The 24,134-nt window shown below is 43.1% G+C and overlaps 1 protein-coding gene across 1 annotated transcript in view; it reads left to right on the forward strand.

The window, feature by feature from the left end:
* The window catches only part of LOC101472410 (zinc finger SWIM domain-containing protein 6), a 50,419-nt gene extending 26,889 nt beyond the window's left edge, over positions 1-23,530 (forward strand). The window contains exons 3-14 of the mRNA XM_004547209.4: positions 660-808; positions 2,403-2,553; positions 4,082-4,261; positions 5,926-6,096; positions 6,279-6,425; positions 8,682-8,828; positions 9,515-9,775; positions 10,952-11,087; positions 18,073-18,230; positions 18,384-18,547; positions 19,485-19,566; positions 19,679-23,530. Coding sequence (XP_004547266.1) covers positions 660-808; positions 2,403-2,553; positions 4,082-4,261; positions 5,926-6,096; positions 6,279-6,425; positions 8,682-8,828; positions 9,515-9,775; positions 10,952-11,087; positions 18,073-18,230; positions 18,384-18,547; positions 19,485-19,566; positions 19,679-20,544 — 2,612 coding nt within the window. The 3' untranslated portion in view covers positions 20,545-23,530. The remainder of the gene's footprint in view (positions 1-659; positions 809-2,402; positions 2,554-4,081; positions 4,262-5,925; positions 6,097-6,278; positions 6,426-8,681; positions 8,829-9,514; positions 9,776-10,951; positions 11,088-18,072; positions 18,231-18,383; positions 18,548-19,484; positions 19,567-19,678) is intronic.
* Positions 23,531-24,134: the final 604 nt, after the last annotated feature.

Consider the following 24,134-nt stretch of genomic DNA (forward strand, 5'->3'; position numbering starts at 1 on the left):
CAGTGAAACCAGTTAATTTGCTTAATCGGTAATGCAGTTTAATTATTGAGGGCAGCACTGAAATAATGACGTTATGTTATATTAAAATTAGTTTTATTAAAATGCAATGGTGGCAAGTTTGTCTATTGTTAAGATCAAATAGCTAAATGGCTTTGCTGATGTGTGCTTGGTAATGTTATAGAAACAAAACACCACATTGCTGCCTGCAGTACGAGTAGTGCACTTGCAGGTTGCTGTAGTCATAGGACATAAAGGTGTAGAAAGATGAGTTACATTGTCAGTCTTTTTTTTTTTTTTTAAATTTCGTGGCTATTTATGGAGATATTTTTGATCTTTTTCTTAAAAGGAAGGGCAAATGAACTTGGAAAGAGATGTTTTTTTGGGGTTTTTTTTGTAGACTTAGCTTTTAACTGTGTTTGCTAAGATCAAAGTGCACTGTTTTTGTGCTTTTCATGAACAAAATTAAACTGACTTTCATCTCATTCCCTGGAATATAAAATCTGCACGGGGTTTTATTTGACAAATATATATTCACAAATGTCCTATACCAAAAATGCCATAGTATTAATTAGGATAAGAGATATTGAGGGGAAAAAATGTTATGGCCTTATGCACATTTAAGATTTGAAGTGTGTGTGTGTGTGTGTGTGTGTGTGTAGGGGCCCCGGACCCCACAGCGGGAGCTAGTGTGGATGATGAGAACTGCTGGCACCTGGATGAGGAGCAGGTTCAGGAGCAGGTCAAGCTCTTCCTGTCCCAGGGAGGATACCACGGCTCGGGCAAGCAGCTCAACCTGCTCTTCAGCAAGGTCAAGACCCAGGAACACTCCCACATACACGTACAAAACACACCAGCTCTCATACAGTACATACCAGCCCTGCCAGTCACGGACACGTTCACGTTGCTCTTTTGTCTTTCTCACAAGAACAAACAGCTACTTTGAATAAATATTTTCTCCATAATGTTAGCGCACTTTTATAAGAAGCAGGAGTAAAAACAACATAATACAGAGAGCACATACACTGAACGTCATGCTGGAGCTAATTGCAGGAGGGACAGACACTGTAAGATGAAGAAAGAGAGAGGTATCGGAAGGCGAAAGCTCGCGCTGTATGCTCCTTTGTACCCGTGATTAAATGATTACATGAGAGACGTGCCGTTCGCTCCGTTACCTGGTATTACAGTGGCAGAGCTAGACCAGCATTAATGCGCTGTGTGCTATGTAAAGACTGCAAGCCAAGGCCATTATCATCCAGTCCGCCTGGCTTTTAGAATATCTCTCGGCTTCATGCTCTTTGTTGCCTGTTATATTCATTTCAGTGCGCGCGCACGCCCACTAACAGCCGCGTATATGCTTACACAGACGTGCACGCCCACATCGAGAGTCACGTACGCACTTGCGCTTACGCAGAGCTCCCCTTAAATCTAAAACACACATCCACTGCATTTGAACTTTTGAATCTACTGCAAGTGTCCATGCGTGTGTGTGTGTGCGTGAGTGTTGTCTCCGCACATGTTGCAAAGTTGAAATTGACTGTTTTTTTGTTTTTCTGGTATTTCACTGAAAAATCCCCTCCCCTGTCTTTAAAGAAGTAGCAAATCAGATTAATATTTGATATTCCTGCACACCCAAGAGTGTTAATGCCTCCTAGAAGAAGTTGCTGACCACCATAGTTTACAATAAACCAGTCCCTCTTGTGATTAGCGCTTCTCACGAAAAGTGAAGTAGAGAAGAGAAAACTATCGCTGCTGTTTATGCACAAAGAAACATGTTTACTTTTTTCTTCTAGTAACTGATTTTATTGAAGTTGGATTCTCATTCTTTTTAATTTTTTTAATGATGCCATATTGTATGTAATGTAATGAATGGATTTTCTTGGTGACATCTAGTTTTGCAGAATATTAAAACCCCTAAGTGAAATCGGAGAACTATTTAGAAAACATAAATGATTATTCCGTTTCTGTGTCAAGAACTGGATTTAAAAAGCACAGTAAGTATTTAAAACAGCGTTTTAAGGAAACAAAACACGACGAGAATGAGAGGAATTTTGTCATGCGACCATTAAACCTGATTTGACCGTTGACAAGTGCAGTAGCTGCAAGATTAAAATATAAATGTTTGCTGCCACTGTATTTACCTCTATCACCAAGATCAACAGATTACACACAGTAGATATGAAAACATGCCCGGCCATCTTTAAATGTGCTACATGTGTTTTGCGCCATCCCGAGGCATAAAAGTTGTGTTCTTCATTGATTTAAGCCTGCGTACGTGCCATGAATATTTCAGCGCGCACACGATGTTAGAACAACGTGCCGCTCGTGTTATCGCTGCTCTTTGTTCCTCAGCTGCTGTAAACTACATGTGTGCGCGGGCCTGTCCCTCTTGTGTCCTCCTCTAGGTGAGGGAGATGCTGAAGATGCGTGACTCCAACGGAGCGAGGATGTTAACACTGATCACAGAACAGTTCATGGCAGACCCTCGGCTGGCGCTGTGGAGACAGCAGGGCACCACCATGACCGACAAGTACAGACAGCTCTGGGATGAGCTGGGTGAGAGCGAGAAACACACTGCACACGCACATACTGTCCTATAAATGTGCACACACCTCTTTCCCTAGACGGATTTAGCAAAAATCGACACAAAGGTGTTGTTTTTTTTTTTTTTGTTTTTGTCCCGCACGCACTTGTCACTGACAGCCCAGTCACTTTCTCACTGTGACTGGTGGTGTATAAAAGTGTCTTTGTGAATTACAAGCTATTTAATGCATCGTGCTGAAACCCTAAATGTTATAACCTCTGCAGTGTTTTCAGACTCATCTCATTACATATTAAGCTGATGTGACAGAGTGCCGCTCGCCGTGCTCTCGCTCGGCTTGATACATCCTGTAGTTCTCCTGACAGACGTGCTGTACCTACAGCAAAGCACATCCTCACAAGCCGCAAAACCAGCGGGCTCATCACCAGGACAGCAGCCGTGTTGTCTCCGCGTCTTTGTTGTTCTTTCTCTAATGCCTTGGTTGCTGCTGTTGTTGTTGTTTTTGTTGTTGATGATGATGTTCGTTTTCTCCCTTTGGTCTTGTTCTGCACTTTGCGAGGACAGCGCAGTGATCTCATCTGTTTCAATCCCACGTATTTTTGGAAGTGTGTGTGTGTGCACGGTCTCTTTGAAGTCCACACTTCAAAACCTTCTTCCCAAGTCCTTATCACTCCCCCTGATGTGTGGTAAATGCTGCCTCTTGGCGCCGCTCTCTTTTTCCCTCTCTCTCTCTCGCTCTCTCTCCCCCTCGCTCCCTCTTTTGTCTTGCTCCTCTTTGAGTTGCAGCTACTCCTCTCCTCCAGACACAAAGCCTTGCCTCATTCACTTGTCCTCACCCGTGTCTTCTCGTCCACATCATCCGCGCCCCCATTTCATTTTCTCCCCTCACCCCCTCCTTTTTACACTTTCTCTCTGTTCTCCGCCGTGTTTTCTTCTCCCTTCTTATTCTGTCTATGTCCTTGCCTTCGTCCTTCCTCCCAAACTCTGTCTGCACACATATGCATCTGTAGAATACAGTCACACACAGTCTCTCTCTCTCTCTCTCTCTCACACTCACACTCACACACACACACACACACACACACACACACACACACACACACACACACACACACACACACACACACACACAATGTGAGTGTATACATATCTCTTGGAGTCTGGAGAGTAAAATCCCCGATTGTGCTTGTATCCCCAGAGACATAGCCACTTTTCATATTCTGTTTGTTCCAATTTACTCTAAAATGATGTGTGTGCAGTCAGCGTTGCCTCGGGACTAGTCAAGTTCTCTGTTTTCACAGAGTTTTGTATTCCAGTGCAAGATGGCGGCAGCACGTAAAATGTGCTCCTAAAAGAACAAGAAACAGTGTTAGGGTGTAAAAACAGCCCCGAGCTTTCAATCTCACATGATATCTGTATTAAAGGTATTTTAAATCTCAAAAGACACACTTTATGGCTTTTGTATGACTCATTGCTTACATCACTGTTACAAACTGAGAAGTAGGGCAGGTAACTGAAGTGTGTGTTTGTGTGTGTGTCCAGGTGCCCTGTGGATGTGCATCGTACTGAACCCCCACTGTAAACCGGAGCAGAAGTCATCATGGCTGCGCCAGCTGCGCAGATGGAACAGTGTGGACGTTTGCCCCTGGGAGGACGGTAACCACGGCAACGAGCTGCCCAACCTCACCCACTCACTGCCTCAGGGCGCCCATGGCAACCAAGGTAAGACATCGACAGGTTTTGTATGTCTGTCAATAACGTATTTATTGGTCGTGACACGTGTCTGGCAGTTGTAGCAGGTGAGAGGTGAGTCTCGTCACAGCTGTGGCACCTCCAAGATCTGTTGTGCAGGAATGAATAGCGAGCAACCAAAGAACTGTTTTGGCAAATTTCTTTCCCATAAATTTAGTCCATTCACGGTGGTGCTGTTAGCAACATCACCTGGTCCAAGGTTTGAGTCCAACCTTTGTGTGTTCTCTCCGTGTCTATGTGGCCTCTCTCTGTTCCCATAGTTCAGAAACATGGGGATGGGGCTAGGTTGCTGATTGCTGATTGGCCATAGGTGTGAATATGAGTGCGACTGGATGTCTACCTCTGTATGTTTGCCCGGCGGCCAGCTAATTAATTTTGTTGACCAATAATTACCTTCATTTTTTGTGTAATTCAGACAATAATTACATAGAAATCAAAGCACAAGGACAGAAGATATGCTGAAACACATTGACGAGATCCAATAAGAACTAATTAATTTGTTCAGAAAGGCAGGAATGTGATCTGTGGTGCAGTGAGGTTAGGTGCACACAATTGATCTGTCCATGAGAAACGGTTCTCTGTTTTTCATGAAAAGACAAAATGTCAAAACTTGGAAGGAAGAGAAAAGTAGGCATATGAACACATTCCACATTAGATGTTAAGGCAAATAAGACGCTTTGTTAAATCGTGTGGAGCAACTCTCACTGGTAAAACCACGACAAAAGTCTACACTTTATTTTTTTTACTGAATCATCTCAAGTTTGCTGTCAAAATGAACACGGCCTTGCCTCTCGCCCCTCCGTGACCCTGATTCGGACAAGGAGAAGAAGATGCTTTCTTTTAACGATCGATTCAAAAATGAACAAGAAAAAAGAAAGTTTTTTTTTTTTTTTTTAAATCATGATGTCAGCAGAGAAGTTCAATTTCATATTGGTGTGACTCATATTCGGTTTATTTAAAATGAATTAAAAATTGTAAATCAAAGAATTGTTGCCTCACTGTGAAAGGGCTCAGGAGCTTTGGCTACAGGGTGGGCGTATGTGTGTGTTCGCTTATCAGTCTGTCTCTATCCAGTATTTGTCCTAAAAGATAATTTTACACAGGCAGCAATTCCAAGCTAAAAGAGCCACGCATGTGCTGGAGATGAAACAACAGATTTCCATTTTTTTTTTCTTTTCCTGTTTGTTTTCATACACATTTTATTTTCTTACAAGATGGACAAAACAAAAGAAACAGAGAAAAACCGCGTCGATGATAAATCTCAACTCAACAACGAGAAGTACAATTCCATACATTAACCCAACAACTGCAAAAACACAATAATTTTCCTGCCCCACATAATTGCTGTGTGAATCCGGTCTGCTGGAGTCGAGAGGAGGCCGCTTAGATTGCTGTTTGCTTTCCGGCTTTAAAACACCACAGCAGATTTTCTGTGGTACACAAGCCAGATCAAGCTGCCAATCTTCCGAGTGATGGTTTTTTGTTTTTTTTGGGGCGGAGCAATTATGCTTATGTCAAAAAATTAAGCTATTGAAATGCTAGGGCTGTCTTTTAAGACAAAAAGAAGTCCACAAATTATCGAGCGTTTGGCTGTTATCCATCTTTTTCTCACCTCACCTTTCCTTCTCCTTCAGAGATGCGCCCCCACAGGACTGTGTTCACACGGGCCATCGAGGCCTGCGACCTGCACTGGCAGGACCGACACCTCCAGCACATCATTGCCAGTGACCTCTACGCCAACTACTGTTACCATGACAACCAGGAGGGTTCTCTCTTCGACTCACGTGGTTGGCCCTTATGGCACGGTGAGTGTGTGTGTGTGTGTGTGTGTGTGTGTGTGGGTGTGTGTGTGTGTGTGTGTGTGTGTGTGTGTGGAGGTGTGAGTGAGCACGTGCCAGAAAAGTTATTTATACAGAGTGAGCCGAACTGAGATTGTCCAGGAGGTGAGAGAAAAACGCTGGTTTTAAAACTTCTGTCTTTCCCTCAGAGCATGTCCCAACAGCCTGCGCCAGGGTGGACGCCCTGCGTTCCCACGGTTACCCGAGAGAAGCCCTCCGTCTGGCCATCGCCGTGGTCAATACGTTACGAAGGCAACAGCAGAGGCAACTGGAGCACTTTCGTAGGCACAAGAAAGGTGAAACTAAATTGCGGTATTCAAGCCTTATTTATTTTTTTATTCTCAGAATCCAATTTGGCAGCAAACCATTCTTGGAAACTCACTAATTACCAGAGGTGGGACCAAGTCATTGTTTTGCAAGTCTCAAGTAATGTCAGGCAAGTCAGAGTCGAGTCTCAAGTCACTGGTGTAAAAGTCCGAGTCAAGTCACAAGTCTGAAACTTTGAATTTCAAGTCCTTTCGAGTCTTTAAAAAAAAAAAAGAAAAAAGAATGTTGCAGTTATGCTAAATGTAAATATTAGACCATGTAATTTTAAAATCTGTGTTTTTCTCAACACATGACAAAATAGTGAACTTAGAAAATATACACAAATTGTGAAATTGCACCTCTTTAAAATGCAGCTCAATTAAACCTAGCTCCAAGAATAATTTTCACTGACAGTTCTGAGATAAGCTGCATGTTATTCTTGGATGCGGTTGTAGGACCGGCTTTAAAATCGCATGACAAAAATATCATACATATTAAAAAAAACTGCATCACCAACGTAGCCTGGACAACATTTGCTAGTTAGATGAAGTCAGCTATCTCATTGTAGCACATTTATATGCATATTTATAATCATACGGTTCTTGGAGTGAGTGCATACACTCATGAAGTTTAGTAACTTCAGGTCACTGCAACAAGCCCAGGTACAGTTTACCGACGGATGGGTGCAGGACCTTGAAATGCACCGTGTAGAACGAAAGACCATCGTACGTATCATAAGTTTACCAGTCTCACAAATTGTCTTCATAAATACACATTCGTTAACAGTTTATTAATAGGACCTTTGAGCTCAATGGTAATTAATTAGTAGTGGAAATAATTTCTGGTAGCATCACAGAAATGTAGCAGTGACAATAATACTGTATGCTGTAATCGTACTGGGCAATTAGTGATACAAAAAAACCTGTTTTATCCTGTGAATAAAAGTATATGTTTTTGTCAATGTACCATAATAACAGAAGCGAAACGCAATATTGTGTCAGGACAATTCACTATTTATGCACAATAAACAAAGGAGCATAGCGCGACAATTTCTGTTCAGCGCCAGACTTGCTTGTAACCTATATCACTAATTATGTTATGAAAATGACGTATTAACTACAACAGCAGACTGACCTTCGTGTAAATGCTTGGAGCAGACTAACCTGTGAGCTGGAGGGTTCTGGGACGTTATATTTGGTCTTTGAATGGCTGCAATCCAGGCCATCCGTCGCCTCTTTGTTACTTCGGAAACATGGCTCGAACAATTTCTCTTCAACGACGTAATCCGATAACAACCGATCTCTTTACCCGTCGGCTTCCCGTGGCTGTCATGCGACCGGCTATTGCAGTTAATAATACAACAGCTTCTTGACATTTTTGTGTTTCTTTTTATCGCTGTGTGACTGATTTCAATTGAAAGCCTGCGTGCGCTAGTACCTCTTGCCACGAGTTCCCAGAATCCTTTGCGGTTTACCCCTGAATGACGTCACATTTTCAATCTCTATATAATATGCATGTTAAATTTTATATTTGGGGTGAAATATCAAGTCTTTTCAAGTAAACCGGTTCAAGTCCAATTCAAGTCCCAGGTCATTGGTGTAAAAGTCCAAGTCAAGTCCAAGTCAAGTCACAAGTCTTAGAACATTTTTTCAAGTCAAGTCTAAAGTCATAAAATTAATGACTCGAGTCTGACTCGAGTCCAAGTCATGTGACTCGAGTCCACACCTCTGCTAATTACCTACAAACAACACCAGCTCACTGTGATATCATATATAATGCCTAATAATCTCAAAGGAAAATTTAAAAAGGAACAAGCCAGAAATGCTTTCAGTTCCTGTGAATCCTTTTGCCTCCGTAAAGTGTAACTTCTAAACATCTAATTACTCTTGCCAAACTTCAGAGTAGATGAGCTCTTCATGCAAGGTACTGAAAAATAACAAATACTCATGCCATTGCTGAGATATGGTCTGTATTGATTTTTGGTAGTTTATGGGGCCTATCGCTGCTGTTTCTTAATCAGGTATGGATGACAGCTCTGTGCATATTAGTTTTCATACCCTTGCGCATTTCACTTTAAGGGGTGGAAGAATTAAGATGAGGTCTTGCTGGGACAGACAGTGGTTATTTGTGTGTATATGTGTTAATATGCTGTTCAGCTTGCAGAGGCTAATGATGTGCATTATTACTTTAAGATGTTGTCAGTTTTTGCACTGAGACGTGTCCCCGTTTGCTTTGTCCTTTTCTAGAGTTGCTCCATAAAGGCCACACTTCCATAACCAACATGGAGGGCTGGGTGGGGCATCCCCTGGATCCCATTGGCACCCTGTTCAGCACCCTAACAGAGTCAGGACGAGTGGGCGAGGAGGGCTCTAACACCTGCTTAGACCTCTCAGGTACTGCTGGTTTATGGAAACTGGCCTCTTAAATAGCTACAAAAAAAACCCCACACACATCAAAATGCGACTTTATCGTATTCTTTATTCATCCCACACCCTTTTACAAAGTGATTCATGTGTCTGTCTTTATGTATCTACATGGAAAAATCAGCTACTACACACAAACAAGTCATGAAAATACAGATGTTTTTGTGTAATTTAGCACAGATGTTTGTTCTAATTCTATAGGACTGATTTTTAACATGAGATAGGAAATTTATACTCTCCATGTATATTTCTATCTCATCGATTATAGTGGAGTAATTTTTAGTCTATACAAAGCATAGTTTAAGTGTAGCTTCACCTTCACTCTCTTTGTCTTATTCTTCACCATGTTTTTCAAATTCTCCTCGCCTACTCTCTGCGATTGCTCCGTCCCTCGGTGCGTCTCCTGCTTACAGAAATAGCCCACTCCTCGGAGGAAGAGCAGCGAACAGAGGAATGCTCCTAAGGGGTCGATCTTTATTTTGGGTGGTCACTGGATTAAGACCTGCACTGTGTGACGAACACAGTGTGTTTTTCACAGGAGACGGACTCCTCTATTGTTCAGCGCCTCAGAGAATTACACAAACGTTCCCAGCCAGTTTATGCTGACTCATTTCTTCTCATCTGCCTCTTTGTCTTCTCCTTTTCCCTCTTCATAGATTGCTCCAGCGTTGTAAGCCGAGCGGACCTCCAGCGGATGCCCGTGCAACGATTGCTGGGGGACGGCGAATCGTACGTGGCGCTGGCCGTGGAGACCGCTCTGATCGGCCTAGGCCAGCAGCGGGTGATGCCCGATGGGCTGTATGCTCAAGAAAAGGTGTGTCGCAATGAAGAGCAGCTCTTGGCCAAGCTGCAGGAAGTGGAACTGGACGACTCCCTGGTCAAAATCTTCCGTAAACAGGCCGTCTTCTTGCTGGAGGGTAAGAGAGATAACAGAATATATTCCAACTATACTTTTGTTTTGGTTTGGTTTTTTTAAATTTACATTTAAATGGTTGCTCCCAACGTGGTCAAGTGGGTGTGTGCTCCTCCTGTCCACATGATAAAGTGTGCTGAGGCAGCACTGAACTCCAGCATGCTGTATGGGTGAATGAGAGATAAAGTCTAAAGCTCTTTTCATAAGTGTAACCTGTTTACAATTTACTTTTTTTCACCATATTTCCCTATAGCTCTCTTTCTCTCTATATATAATATCTATATATTTAAATCTATCTATATATAGGCACACCTCCTCCCTGTTCTTCCTCTACCTCCCACACACCAAGAGCCTACACATTCCTGCTAAAACAGGAAAAACACTTTTGACTCTGTCTCGCTATTTATTATCCTTTCATTTTGTGGTGCAAATAGAGGCTGAGCTGCCCTGGGCCAGACCAAAATGAGCTCTTTACACAGTAACACCAGGGGTATTGTGTCAGCACACATATATGCGTGCACGCACACCAGTGTGTACATTCACAGGAGTGGAGCTAGAGCAGAATGGGGTTTGGTTATGGGAAAACGAGAAGGAGGAAGAGGAGGAGGAGGGGTGCGGTGGTGGCTCATCCCTGAGGGCCCAGCCCAGTCAAACTCTACTCCAATCCCCACCCAAACCCCAACCCTGCCTCATCCCTGGCGCGACCACCCACCTCTGGCTCCGTTACTAATAGAGCACCGGGCTCCGAGGCCTCTGTGGGTCCCTGGAGACTGCAGCCGCGCCACTGTGTGATGTGGTCTGTGGCTTAGAAGCCTGTTGGGGTTTAAAATAACCCACCAGAGATGAGGGGGGAAGCACAGGAAGAGGGGGAGGGAAGGAAAAGTGTGAGGCCAAGGCTGCACACACGGCCATATGGTTTTTGACGTCAAAGTTTGTTTTAATGCCGCGTGGCTTCACTGCTTCCTGGCTACGAGGGACAGACCAGATAAATCACTCGTCAGTGTGCAACAGGAAAATAATGACTTAATGTGCAGCAATACCAGAATGTGTTAATTGTATGGTAAATATTATAAAATATAATAACTTGAGGACACACTTCTTCCTCCTGTGTGTTCCATAGCTAAAAAGGACCCACTTTTCTCGGTGTGTTTATATTGTTTTCTTGTGCTTTTTGTCACAGCTGGTCCGTACTCTGGCCTCGGAGAGATCGTCCACAGAGAAAGTGTCCCCATGCACACCTTCGCCCGCTATCTCTTCACCTCTCTCCTACCTCACGACGCTGAACTGGCGTACAAAATTGCACTGAGAGCCATGCGGTAGGTCTCCTGTGTTTGTGTGGGCTTGTTTCCGTAATCATGTCAAAACCTTGTAAATCAGATTTTTACCAGCTGTGACAGCAGGTCTCGCTTTGTTTTCACTTTGTGCGTCTGCGTGTGTGCGTGCGTGTGTGTGTGTGTGTGTCTCCGTCTGTGCCATGTCATCATGGCAGAATGTGATCCTGGGCACCTTCTTTAACTATTACCAAAGCTTGGCAGGTGTTTATATGTCTGTCTGTGGATGGGTTTTGTCAACATGATGGTGTCATAAACATGCAAGGGACAGCTATGAAACTTTACAGGTGTAGTTAAGGTGACTATTGAGGAGAAGGCTCTAGATGTAGAGAGGCCCTGTTTGGACTCTCAAATAAAACTTTTTTGAGCTTTGGAGATTTCCTATGAAGTAATGAGTAAAACAATCAGAGATGGAGCAGTGCCCCACGCTCTAATAGGAGCTGTTGTGGGAGAGAAAAACTGGTGATCGTGAAGCAGTAGCATCCATGTTAGCATCCATGGCCACAAAGTTTTAAGTTACCACTCAGTGATGATCCTGAGTGTGTTTTACAGATTTCTGAAAAACAAATGAGCTTACCTGTGCAGCACACTAATATGTGAACAGCTGAATATTGGTATGCACGCCCCAACCCACTATATGATGTATCCTCGCATCCTGTATAACCATAAAATATTTACGTGCGGCTTATAAATGGTAAAATGGACTGATGCTCATGTAACACTTTTCTACTCTGCGGACTCAAAGCACTTTTTACTACAAGCCACTCTTATCCATTCACACACACACCCATACAGCGCTCTATTCTAAGCACTGTCTGACGATCACACACACTGGTGGGGAAATTACGGTTCAGCTGTGGTAGTGCATTGGCGTTGGCTGCCCGTCTACCTGCAGAGAGCATCTGTTGTCAGATGGGGGCAGTGTCAAAAATATGTGGCGTAACTGCTCTGTGGGATACTCTTATTTGTGCTGTTGTTGGTCCGTCAGTCTGAAGCTGTAACGTGCGATTTGGTGTTCACTAACCTCCCCGAGGATATGACGATGCAAACTGCATGAGCCAGCGATTCACCAACCTTCTGATTCATAGACGACCTAGTCACCCTCGCTTAAAATCTGAGTGAGGATTGAAGCGATTTGAGAAAAAAAAATCTCCTCAAGTTTAAGATCCCTCCTATTTGTGCAAGCTTATCTTCAAGCTTTAAAGCTTGTAATGTCTGCAGCTCAGTGTGCGTCTGTGTTTTGAAGGGAATTCCACGCTGTTTGCTGGCCTGTGCGTTGTCCGTGTGATCTCTCTATATTAAGCTCCTGTGTGTATTCATCTGTGGACAATGTGGACATGTGTATGTACGTTAATCAGTCTGCGCTGCTGTGTTTTGATGTTGTGACTAGTGGGAGCTGGATCAGTGAATATTAATTACATTAATGAGAGTATAATTAGTGTGGCTGTAATGAGGAGGATTCACACACGCACACACTTATGCACACACACGCACACACAAACACATGCATATGCCGAGCCAACGGGGAGAGGACACAGAGGAGGAAGATGTTTGTTATGTTTCTACAAACCTAAGCCTTGCGAAGTCCATCACTGTAAAACTAGCAAATGATTTGTGAACGACTAAAAATGAAGCGATTCTTGTTCTTCTTTTTAACTTTTTCGGGTTCTCGTGATGTGTCACAGTTGGCCGAACGGAGAACTAAAAGACAAGAAGCGCATCCCTTGCACCTTTCTACAGTTAACCATTTAGAGGCGTCAGGATGTAAATAACACACTTACAAAACCAAAACGAGATGGTTTGGATTTCTCAGTGTGGTTTCAAGGTTGCAAATCCAGCTGGTGTGTCCCTTCCATTCCCTCTAAACCCAAGTCCCAAGCCTGTTTTCCCTGAGTCAGCCACTCCCTTCCCTCCCTTGCTACTTCCCGTCACCTTTTTTTTTTTTTTTTTTTTGTTTCCTTCTCCTCCGCTCCTCCATCCTCACTCCTTTGGCGTGAATGCGTCGATTTAGAATAATACGGCCACTTATGGGTGCTCCTGGGAGCCAGGGGTGTCTACTCAGCACATAATGAATGTGTGTAATGTAGCGTAGTGTAATGTGATAGCATATACCTTCCCGCTCCCACGGGACGGTGGACAGTTAAATATAGAGGAGGAGGTAAAGTAACCAGGGCTATTTTAATGGACCTATTATAACACTATCATTGATACAAGGAGAGAGAAAGAAAGTCTAGCTCTCTCTCTCTCGCTCTCTTGTACACACACACTCTCTCTCACACACTTTTTTTCTTTCTACTTGCATTCTCGATTTTTCTCCTCTGTCACAGTTGCTCTTAAAACGGCTTTTTTGCAAATGAGAGGAAGTCAGACTGCCTCCATGTGTGCATGCATATCCATGAGAGTATTTTAAAGTGCCTGGGAGTTTATGTGTCTTGGATGAGGTTAATTAAAGTGTGTAAGAGCAGCATATGCCGTGCAATGGCTCGACGTTAGCGGCCAACACAAAAACAGAGAAGCTGCCTACTAGTTCAGGGGCTGCCCAGAATTTGACTGCAGCCACAGAGGAAGAAGAGGAAGAAGAAAGAGAAGAAGAAGCTCACTGCCTCTCCAGAGACGGTGCTTATCTCAACTCTTTTGGAAGCCAAAGAAACAAATCCCAGTCGCCTGTTATCATATGTGATTTCCATATGAGATATGAGCCTTCCAATGCTAATGACTCTGGATCTTCGCTGTAATCCACAACCTTTGATCCTCTGCATAATCCATAATCTTTGAATATAAAGTACTCTATATCACGATTGCCGTCTGAGGATAAGATGAGACTGATACATCACCAGTGCACACAGGTAGCAGCCATCATTTCAGTCGGGACCACTTTATTCCAAAGACGATTATTATTTCCAGACGGGGGGGGAAGGAGAAAGACCTGTGGTGCACAACACAGCAGGCATTGGTGATATGACATCGTCAGACGTGGCATGATAAGGACGAGCTGGGATCAAGGCGGGCTGCAAAGCGGCTTGCATGAGCAACAGTTGACAGAACGTTAGAGCAGTTTAAATTGTATACCCTATATGAGATTCTGTTAGCGCTGTGTGATAATGCAAATTTTGGTATAGAGCTGATAACAAGTGAATACATGGCCAGTATTACCGATACTATTACCGATACTTTAAACCTATAAAGCACTGATCATGACTGTGACCTGGAATGTAAATGTGCCTATGGATATTTGGTTAGATCCGCCTACCTCTAGATGTTTCAGTAGGACACACAGAAGCGTATCAGCTGATGTCGTGTGACATTGAGATCTACTGTTAACAGCTAATGTGCCTTACCCAATGCTTTGGTGGCTTTTTTCTTTAGTCTGCATAGTAAAACCCCTATCTAGTCTCTCTTTTTTTTTTTTTTTTTACATGACTTTCAGATTAAGATGCTGGGAATCATTGATGTGGGACATGTAAACAGCGCAATACTATCGTGCTGGTCCCAGTGAAAGAAATAGACGTAAACCACACTGCCAAAAGAAATACTAGTAATGTAATGGGTTGATTTCCCTTTGAAATATAATGTTTTATACAATACAATTTTACTATCAGTCAGTGAAATCTTTAAGTCTGTCCCTTGTTGCCTTCTACCTCTGCATATAATAGTTTACTGTCTGTCCACACAAAGCTATAAAGAATCACCACTACACAAACTCTCACACACGTACAGGCAGTGTATTTGCAATCACTTTGCTCATGCACATGTGTTTATTGTATTGTATGAAATTTATTGAACAATATAAAGAAACATGCTCATCTGTGAGTTGCAGAAAATCCAAGTGCACGGAAATAAACAAACCTCTCGAGAATGATATTTTAAACACAGATTTTCATGTGACTGCGACAGTGATGACTTTAATGTAGAACATGTTCCTCAAAAAGCATCACTCAAAGCAAATGTCGTTTTTAGCATCCTAGGCTCCTGACGGCTAAAATATCTGCTCATCTCGTTCATGTATGACTTCATCCCTGCTGCCAGGTGTTCTGCAGGTTTTATCCCACAGGAGTTTGTGTATGGTCTTCCACCGGATGTGTCACTTAGCTGATAGATGTGCGCTTGATAAATTCTGGAAGTGAAGGGTGTTTACAGTCAAAGGGGGAACAGAGAAAGAGGTAAAGAGGTCAGTAGTCATGGTGATGCAGACCAGAAACCCAAAGGGCCTCAGGATTTAGGTAAAACCTGCACGCACTGCTTTTTATCATTGTATCCTTGCAGCTTTTCTGCAAAGCGTTACGCATTTCATTCTTCTTACATGGGCACGTGAATGTGTGACCCTAAACGCTGGTTTACCCATCACTGCCTCGTCACAGGCTCCTCTTCTGTAATCTGTTGCCAGCTGCCTCCACGTTGACTGTATTGCATATTTCTGCCCCTTTCAGATGTGACAGCGTGCTACAGTGCCGCAGGAGACATTTGACACCAGAGCGACAAACCCTTCTCACTGACCCTCACAGGAATTGATTGCCTCTTACCGATCACTCTGTTTCTTTTTAGATAATATATTTATACGCAATTACTTCAAACCATGGCAAACCTGTAAAGAATCGTTTGTTACAGTTTTTTATTATACTGCAAGCACACAGTAAATTGGTGTTGGATTTAGATGTGCAGCATTTTGCACTAATTATATTAGCTGGCTGGGATTAAACTGTACTTGTGGTTGGATTGAATACTTTGGAGAAGTTCATGAGGGTTCATTTACCTCTCCTACATTGAGGTATTCTTCAGCAAATCCAGGTCCTTAAGCACCCATCCGATGCAAGTACTCGGCTCTCTGGTGAACACCAAACAAAAGCAGGAATGTTGATGAGGCCTCCATCTTTATCCAAGGCATTTTTTTATTTTTTTGCTTTGCTTTGCTGCACCCCAGGAATCTTCCAGAAGGTCCCAGTGTGGCAAAAGCTTTTAGCAGCTCTTAAGCTTTGTGTGGAATGAATCCGGCTGTTGCTAGGGCTTCCAAACATCTCCATTTTGCACCAAGTGTCAGCGTTCACACTTACGTGCATCTCAACTGGGTTTTTGACACCTTCTGTCTCTGAGAAACGAGTTCCGCCGGTGCCCTCTTGGGCGAAACGGAGTGAAGACGAGGCTGTTTTTGTACATGCCTTTACTCGGGTGGCAGCGGTATCACATGCACCTTGCTCTGAAATTGAAACTGGCATTTAGCATTACATTGCTTTTACTGGGCTGCTTTGATGTGTTTTCAAAAGGGCAGGTGTGTGTGTGTGTGTGTGTATCTGATCTTGTGTGTGCGCGCGTGCGTGTGTATGCTCTGGGTTTTTTCATTGATGTGTGTTGGTATTTGTTTGATGTGTGTCCAGCCTTACGGGGCTAGAAGGTGAATTCCTTAATTTCCCCATGGACTCAATTAGCTTTGTGATTGGCTGAGAGAAGGCCAGGTTGCGCTGTCTTCTGAAGGAAAGAAGACCTTTGAAACTGAGGTGGGAGGGAAGAGAAGTGAAGCAGAATAGGAGATGAGCCGGCCACAGTGGTAACTGTGTTGTGCTCGTGGCTCTTGTGAAGACTTGGCCCTGTCAGTATTATTATAATGAGAGACAGAAACTAGTGAAGCTCCTCCATCCACTAGCAGGTGTTGCACGGCTCTGACTTCATTATGACCAATTAGAGTGAAGAAAATACTAATTATACCATGGTTTCTAGGTGATTAAATACTAGGTTGAAAGTAAATTGCTGGGAGAGGCTAACTGTAATCCCCCTGTGTCGACTGAAGTCATTTTGATTTTGAAGTGACTTTCAGGCATTCATAATGAAGCCCTTTTTTTTTTTCTCTCAGTACAGTATTCTGTTTGCTTGTTACAGTATGGAGGAAAAAAGGGGTTTCATTGATGATGATTCACGGACCTTTGTTGTCTAATTTCTCTTCACTCTTGTAGTTCTTTAATTTAGTGTTTTTGAGTTTAATATTCTTAATTAACTGAAATACACTTAGTTCTCCAGACTTCTTGAAGGACATTCCAAGCTCCTCTTTGGATGTTGGCTGTCTTTTGGTCCGTTTTCTGTCAAGATGATCCTACACTGTTTCAGTAAAGGTCCGGGCTCTGGGGAGGTCAGTCCATGACTGATAGTTTCCCATTGTTTGTTTTTCATTCCATGCATGCTGTTATTGCATTGGCAGCGTGTTTGGGATCATCGTCATGCTGAAAAGTAAAGCTGTTGTCAGTTACAGGCTTTCCAGATGGTATTGCATGGAGGATTAAAACCTGATGGTACTTTTCTATGTTCATAATTTCACCATTTTTGATAAGATCCCCAGCACCACTGGCTGAAATGCAGCCCCAAATCATGACAGAGCCTCGTACATGTTTTACGGATGGCTGTAGACACTGTTGTCCTCCATATATACCATTAATGATTTGAAACTCATCGCTCTATAAAACCTGTTGCCACTGATTTTTCAGTCCACTTCTTCTTCCACTTCTTCTCCCTGTTTCCTTTCCTTAAGACTTGCTTCTTGACTGGGTGACTGCCCAAAACCCACCTCTGGGTCTCGTGTCAGTGATGATAGTGTTCATCTACTGCTTCTTCCATTGTTCTCCACTTGTCTGGTTTCCTCATCATTTTTAAAGGCATACTGTACTCCTTTGACACTTTTTTTTTGCAAATTATTTTGTTGCTACAAAAATACTGCTCTTTGCTTAGTTTCCTCTAAATATATTCAGGCATAAGGATGGACTAAATCTGAGTGAAAAAGCAGCCAGTGTCCAAAAAAAAACTTGGAGACCTGGAGAAATATTGCTCAAGACCACTTTAGAAAAGTCTGGCTTCTTGAAAGCAAACTATAAAGAAATAAGGGGTGGCTCAAGACTCAAGACTCTACTTAATATTTATGTATTTAATTGAAGTACATAATTCTCCACAGAATATCTTTAATAATTGTGCTGTGGGTCTGTTTCTCCGTCAGGTTGCCGGTGTTGGAGTCGACGGCATCATCCGGTGACCTGTCGCGACCTCACCACATCGTGTCCGTAGTGCCCAACCGCTACCCGCGCTGGTTCACCCTGAGCCACATAGAGTCCCAGCAGTGTGAGCTGGCCTCTACCATGCTCACTGCTGCCAAAGGTGCACAGATATTTGCACAATTACAGATCCCGCCATTAACTTTCCTAATGTTGACGTACTATTAGTAACACAACACATGCGTTTGCATGTATACAGGTAGGGGTAGCAGTAATTTCTGTGCAATTATAAACTATTTCTGTGTTTGTACCACAGGCGACAGTCGCAGGCTGGAGACGGTCCTGGAGTCCATCCAGAAAAACATTCACTCCTCGTCTCACATCTTCAAACTGGCGCAGGACGCGTTTAAGATTGCCACGCTCATGGACAGCCTGCCTGATATAACACTTCTCAAAGTCTCTCTGGAGTTAGGACTGCAGGTATGCTTTTTTTTTTTTTTTTTAAGTGTACTTCTGTGAATTTATTTTCACCTTTTAGTGGAAGTCAGGTTGTAAATTTCCATGGCACACCTTTGTTTAAAAAAAAAAAGCCTAATAATACATCCACATGTGTATGTGAAGGTAATATTCTACTTATACCAAGCCGCTGTTCACTTGTATCTTTGAGTAGAGATATATTGGATCATTTTCTTACAAGAAAAGCTTGTAGCTCTGGAGGATGACATTAACCCTGTACATCACAAGGGTTTAGTTATCTTGGGTCAGTAAAAGGATTTTACCCTGATGTTCATGAAACAGAATTTGACATTATTGTCTTGGAATACAAGAAGATTACCTGGAAACGGCATTTACACTATAGGGTGCTCTTAATCCTGTAAAATAGCTCCATTATATGACGAGTGTAGAGGAATCAGAAAAGATATTGTAACAGATCTGTATCTGTGGATCCTTTGGTTTCCTGAATATTTAATTCTAGATGGAACAGCACTGCAATGCTATTTTCTAAGGGGCCTTTATTTTGTGCACCTCAGGGAGGAGAATGAGCTTTTGAGAGGTGATGCTTGGTAAATGTCACAATATTGTTCATTATGTTTTTTCACCTTATTCGCCTTTGCAGACTTTAATAAATTATTTATAGATTTACCTTGGATTATATATTTGTAAAGGTATTCACTTTGATGGTTTTCCTGTGGGCCTTTCCCCCCAAGGCTGTTGCAAAATGTACCACAGTCTTTTCCGCCACAGTTCTAGTGCGTCGTTGAAGTTACAGTTGAACTGGTTACAGGAATATTTATAATACTCTTCAGCGGTAATGGTAGATATAGCTCATCTTCCCTGTGCATTTTAATGCTTTACATGTCTGATCAGTAACTCACCTTTCATTCCCTCCTGCTCCATCATTTTTCACCTTCCTCAGGTGATGAGAATAACTCTGTCCACATTAAACTGGAGGAGGAGAGAGATGGTTCGCTGGTTAGTCACATGTGCCACTGAAGTTGGTAAGCCACGCTCTCCGCTTAAATTGTTGTTTTTCAGCTGTTTTAAGGATTATTATTAGCTTCTGCTCTATATCTCTCTTCACATCTATTCATGCCTCGATGTGTGCCCCAGGTGTGTACGCACTGGATAGCATCATGCAGAGCTGGTTCACCCTCTTCACCCCCACGGAAGCCACCAGTATCGTGGCCACCACTGTCATGTCCAACAGCACTATCGTCCGCCTGCACCTGGACTGCCACCAGCAGGAGAACCTGGCTTCATCTGCTCGCACCCTCGCCCTACAGTGTGCCATGAAGGACCCCCAGAACTGCGCCCTCTCCGCTCTCACGCTCTGCGAAAAGGACCACATTGCCTTTGAGACAGCCTACCAGATTGTACTGGACGCGGCGGCGACAGGAATGAGCTACACGCAGCTGTTCACTATTGCGCGCTACATGGAACACCGTGGGTATCCAATGAGAGCGTACAAGCTGGCGACGTTAGCGATGGCCCACCTGAACCTCAGTTACAACCAGGACACGCACCCGGCCATCAACGATGTGCTGTGGGCCTGCGCGCTCAGCCACTCGCTGGGGAAGAACGAGCTAGCGGCCGTAATCCCCCTGGTGGTCAAGAGCGTCAAGTGCGCCACTGTGCTGTCTGACATTTTGCGGCGGTGCACGCTGACCACGCCGGGCATGGTGTCGGCGCTGCACAGCCGCAGGAATTCTGGGAAGCTGATGTCGCTGGACAAAGCGCCGCTCAGGCAGCTGCTGGACGCAACCATTGGGGCCTACATCAACACCACACACTCACGGCTCACGCACATCAGCCCGCGCCACTATAGCGAGTTCATCGAGTTCCTGGGGAAGGCCCGGGAGACTTTCATGATGGCTCACGACGGACACATTCAGTTCACCCAATTCATAGACAACCTGAAACAGATCTACAAGGGCAAAAAGAAACTAATGATGCTAGTGAGGGAGAGGTTCGGCTGAGGGCGAGGCCGAAGGGGAGGTGGTGAAAAAGCCCGCCCCTCCCCGCCCTCCTCCCACTCTAGTACTTTTCTATTAACTTGAGTCTGCCTTTTGAACTTCTTTTTGGACTGATTAAAAATAGACAAGTAAAAAAAAGAGGGATGCGACTTGTAGAATGAAGCAAAAAAGAGAAAGGAAAAGATGACAAAAAAATCAACAGAGCCACACGCGGTATTATTGTTCTTGCTGTTGTTATTGTCATAAACATTATTACTATTATTATTATTAATAATAATATTATTACTACTATGTGTACAGAAGTGTTTTTATTTTTCAGAAGAGAGGAAATTTGTCACATTGTGAATGTTGTGTGTATTTCTCTACATGTGTGCGAGACGAAAACGAAAGCGAAACGGCTTTTTTTTTTCTTTACGTTCCTTTCCGTTCCTCTAATGATTTAAAGCATCTCTCCCCCCCCCCCCCCCCCCTCCCGTTTCAGTGTATATTGAGTTACATGTTGTCAAGTGGCTGAAGCCCTTCTACAATGGCGCTCATGTTAAAAAAGAAAAAAAAAGAGGAAAAAAACACAACAAAAAAAAAAAGAAAACTTGGTATCCTCAAAGAGAAACTAAGGCTTTAAAAAAAACACACTCAAAACACACAGAGCACCTCCCTCTGTCCACGCCCTCACCGGCGGGCGCTGGCCAGCACTGCACAGCTTAGCTCGGCTCGGCACAGCTTGGGTTAGCACTGAAAGAAAAGCTGCCATCAGCATTTTCTCCAGACACAGCAGCAGTAGCAGCAGAAGCAGCAGCACTGGAGCAGCCATTAGTTTTCTCTGGGTTCCAGGCATTAGTTTCATTATACACAACAATGCTCTCAGCTAACTTGTGTTGTTGATATTGTTATAATCTCACCCACCTCCATAATGAGTACCTGTTCCAGACAGAAGACAGTAATGCAGGCACTATAGACAAAGATAATGAGTATTCTTGTTATAGCTTCAACTACTTCAAGCTGAAGCAGAACCCCAGAGGCAGACGACTACCTCATGATACGGTATTGAACTGCTCCCAGATATATTTTTTCTTCTTTTTTTATTTGCTATCGTGATTGTTATCGTCTATGATAGCTGACAGTGTTAATTAAACAGGGGGATTCATCAGTGAGACCGAGGTTATGAGGAAGCTTCAGATTCCCGCTAAGTGTTTCTGCCCTTGGCTCTGCTGTACGTCATTGCTCTGGCATCGGTACTTGCACCCCCCTCTCCAAAAAGCTTCAACACACACGCGCGCACACACACACACACACACAACATGTGTCAGTATATCAGTCCACTCTCATCTATATACAGCCGCCATCATCGTGGTGTTTTCCGACTCGGCCAGTGTCACCTCCCTCTGTGCATGTGAATCATAGAAATTAGACTTTCTACTGTTATAGTTGATTGTGTGGAACCTTCAGTAATTGTCAGCCAGAACGTTCTCAGGGATTTCTCTACACAGGAAGAAACAACAACAAAAAAAGGCGGAACATACGAACAACTGAACTTCGAGGAGAAAAAGAAAGAAAGGAGAAAAAAAAAAAGACAAAAACACGACACAACATGAGCGAGCATTTATTGTACTCTGTATATATGCCATAGTATATGTCTGAATATGGAGGATCTGAAAGTATATGTTAACTAATTTATACAGAGTATTCTATGTAATGTGAAATACTTGAAGCCGCTGTAGTTTGCTCTCTCTCCCTCTCTCGCTCTTCATCTCTTTCTCCCTTTTTGCCCTTTTTTTTCTTTTCTTTTTTTTTTCTTTTTTTGAGGGTGTGGGCTTTCCTCCCTCCCCTCCACTCTTTTGTAAAAAAACAACAACAACAAAACAGAACATATCAGAAGGACTCGACTGACCTTGTTGACAGCTTTTTGGACTCGCATGTGTTCACGCACGAGACGCTGGATCCTGTCAGAAATGTTGTTCCGCTGAGTGACGTGTAGAATGGGAAGAGAGGCAGACTACTCCACGCCAGTGGCGGATAAATGTTTAAAAACACGATACGTGATTTCATACTTAGTTATGCATGTAAGCTGTTGTAGTAGCCTAGATTTCCATGGGAACCTATTGGAAAAATACTATAATGTGCTTTATACAGGAGCTAATTGGCGAACAGAGCGTGTATTATGTGTCCAGCCTTACAGTCGTACATTTAAAAGGACATATTTTGCTGAGAACCTGCCTCATGTTCCAGTAATATATAATAACCGCGCAAGTAACTTATTAGTCATCAAACTCGACAATTCTGCACATGGACAAATGAGTGTCCTCAGCTCTCTCCTTCATTCCCTGCAGATTTTCCAGTGTCTCCACTGCAAAGTTCAAGCTGTCCCATCATTACCTGCCTTTTTACCTTCTCTCTCTCTCTCCTTCTTCTTCTCTTTTTTTTTTAATATCTCATTTTCTCTGCGTCTTTTTTCTATCTTGTGTTGATTAAAGATAAAAGCAGCCTTTTCTCTTGCCTTGTCTTAACGCTTTAAAGTAACCAAACAGAAGATCTATCTAACAACCAAACGCGTTCTAAGAGGGGAGAGACAACCAACCTTGGTCCCAGCTTTAGTGTCCTTAATTAGTAAGTGAATGGCTGTGTAACTGATGCTTTAACAAAGCAATTCCTCACGTGTGTTTGGTGGAAAAGTTGTCCAGTGTCTCTTGTTCTCTTCAGAAACAATTTCCTCTGAGTCTTTCTAGCTGTTTGTTTTATTTTATTTTAATTTTCTTGTTTTTTTTGTTTGTTTGTTTTTTGTTGATTTTGTTCGTGTAGGAATGTTCTGCTCTCCCTTTTATTTATTACAATGACCCATGTATACATGCTTATGAAATTAAGATTTGATACACCGATATCAATTTATTTATGTAACTAAATCACTGTTTTATAATCTTGTTAATGAGTCAATAATTGATTCTTTTGTTTTTTGTTTTTTTTGTTTTAATAAAAGTTAGTTTTTTGAAATGTATATTTATTTCCTCTCAAAGTTGATTTTTTTTCTTTTATACTTACACCCTGCCAAAAACGGGAAGCATTTCTTTTATCTATTTATTTAATTTTTTATATGTTTTACAGCTGCACTTTTGTCTGAGAAGGTCTGTCGTAGATCATTATGTGACGCGGTCCCTGAGCATGACGGCGCGCGCTGCTCGGCGTATCGGCGAGAGACGATCAGTCAGGACGGTTCAGATCTCCATCAAACGGCGATGTCAGAAAAAGGCAGAGAGGGATCACTCTCGCTGGCAGCAGCTTTCACGCTGTCATCCCGGGCGAGCTGACGAAGAATGTGAAATGTATCAATTGATATTCCCATGGTCTTTGTAGCTTCTGTCAGGCAGCCAGGCTCAGCCAACCACAATAACCTGTTTACATGTATCCAACACTGACAGTGGTGCCACAGAATGACTAAATCAGTGTATGCAGTTTGTCAAGTATGTGCGTTTGTGCAGGCATGTTTTGGTGTGTGCTGCTCCTTGTTTGCATGCCTCTGCGTGCCTGCATGTATTTTAATGTGCATATGTGTGCACGTGTGTGTGTGTGTGTGTGTGTTAAGGTCTTTAGGGAGCGGATGG

The sequence above is a fragment of the Maylandia zebra genome, linkage group LG12 (assembly GCF_041146795.1).
Source record: "Maylandia zebra isolate NMK-2024a linkage group LG12, Mzebra_GT3a, whole genome shotgun sequence".
NCBI classification, from domain to species: domain Eukaryota; kingdom Metazoa; phylum Chordata; class Actinopteri; order Cichliformes; family Cichlidae; genus Maylandia; species Maylandia zebra.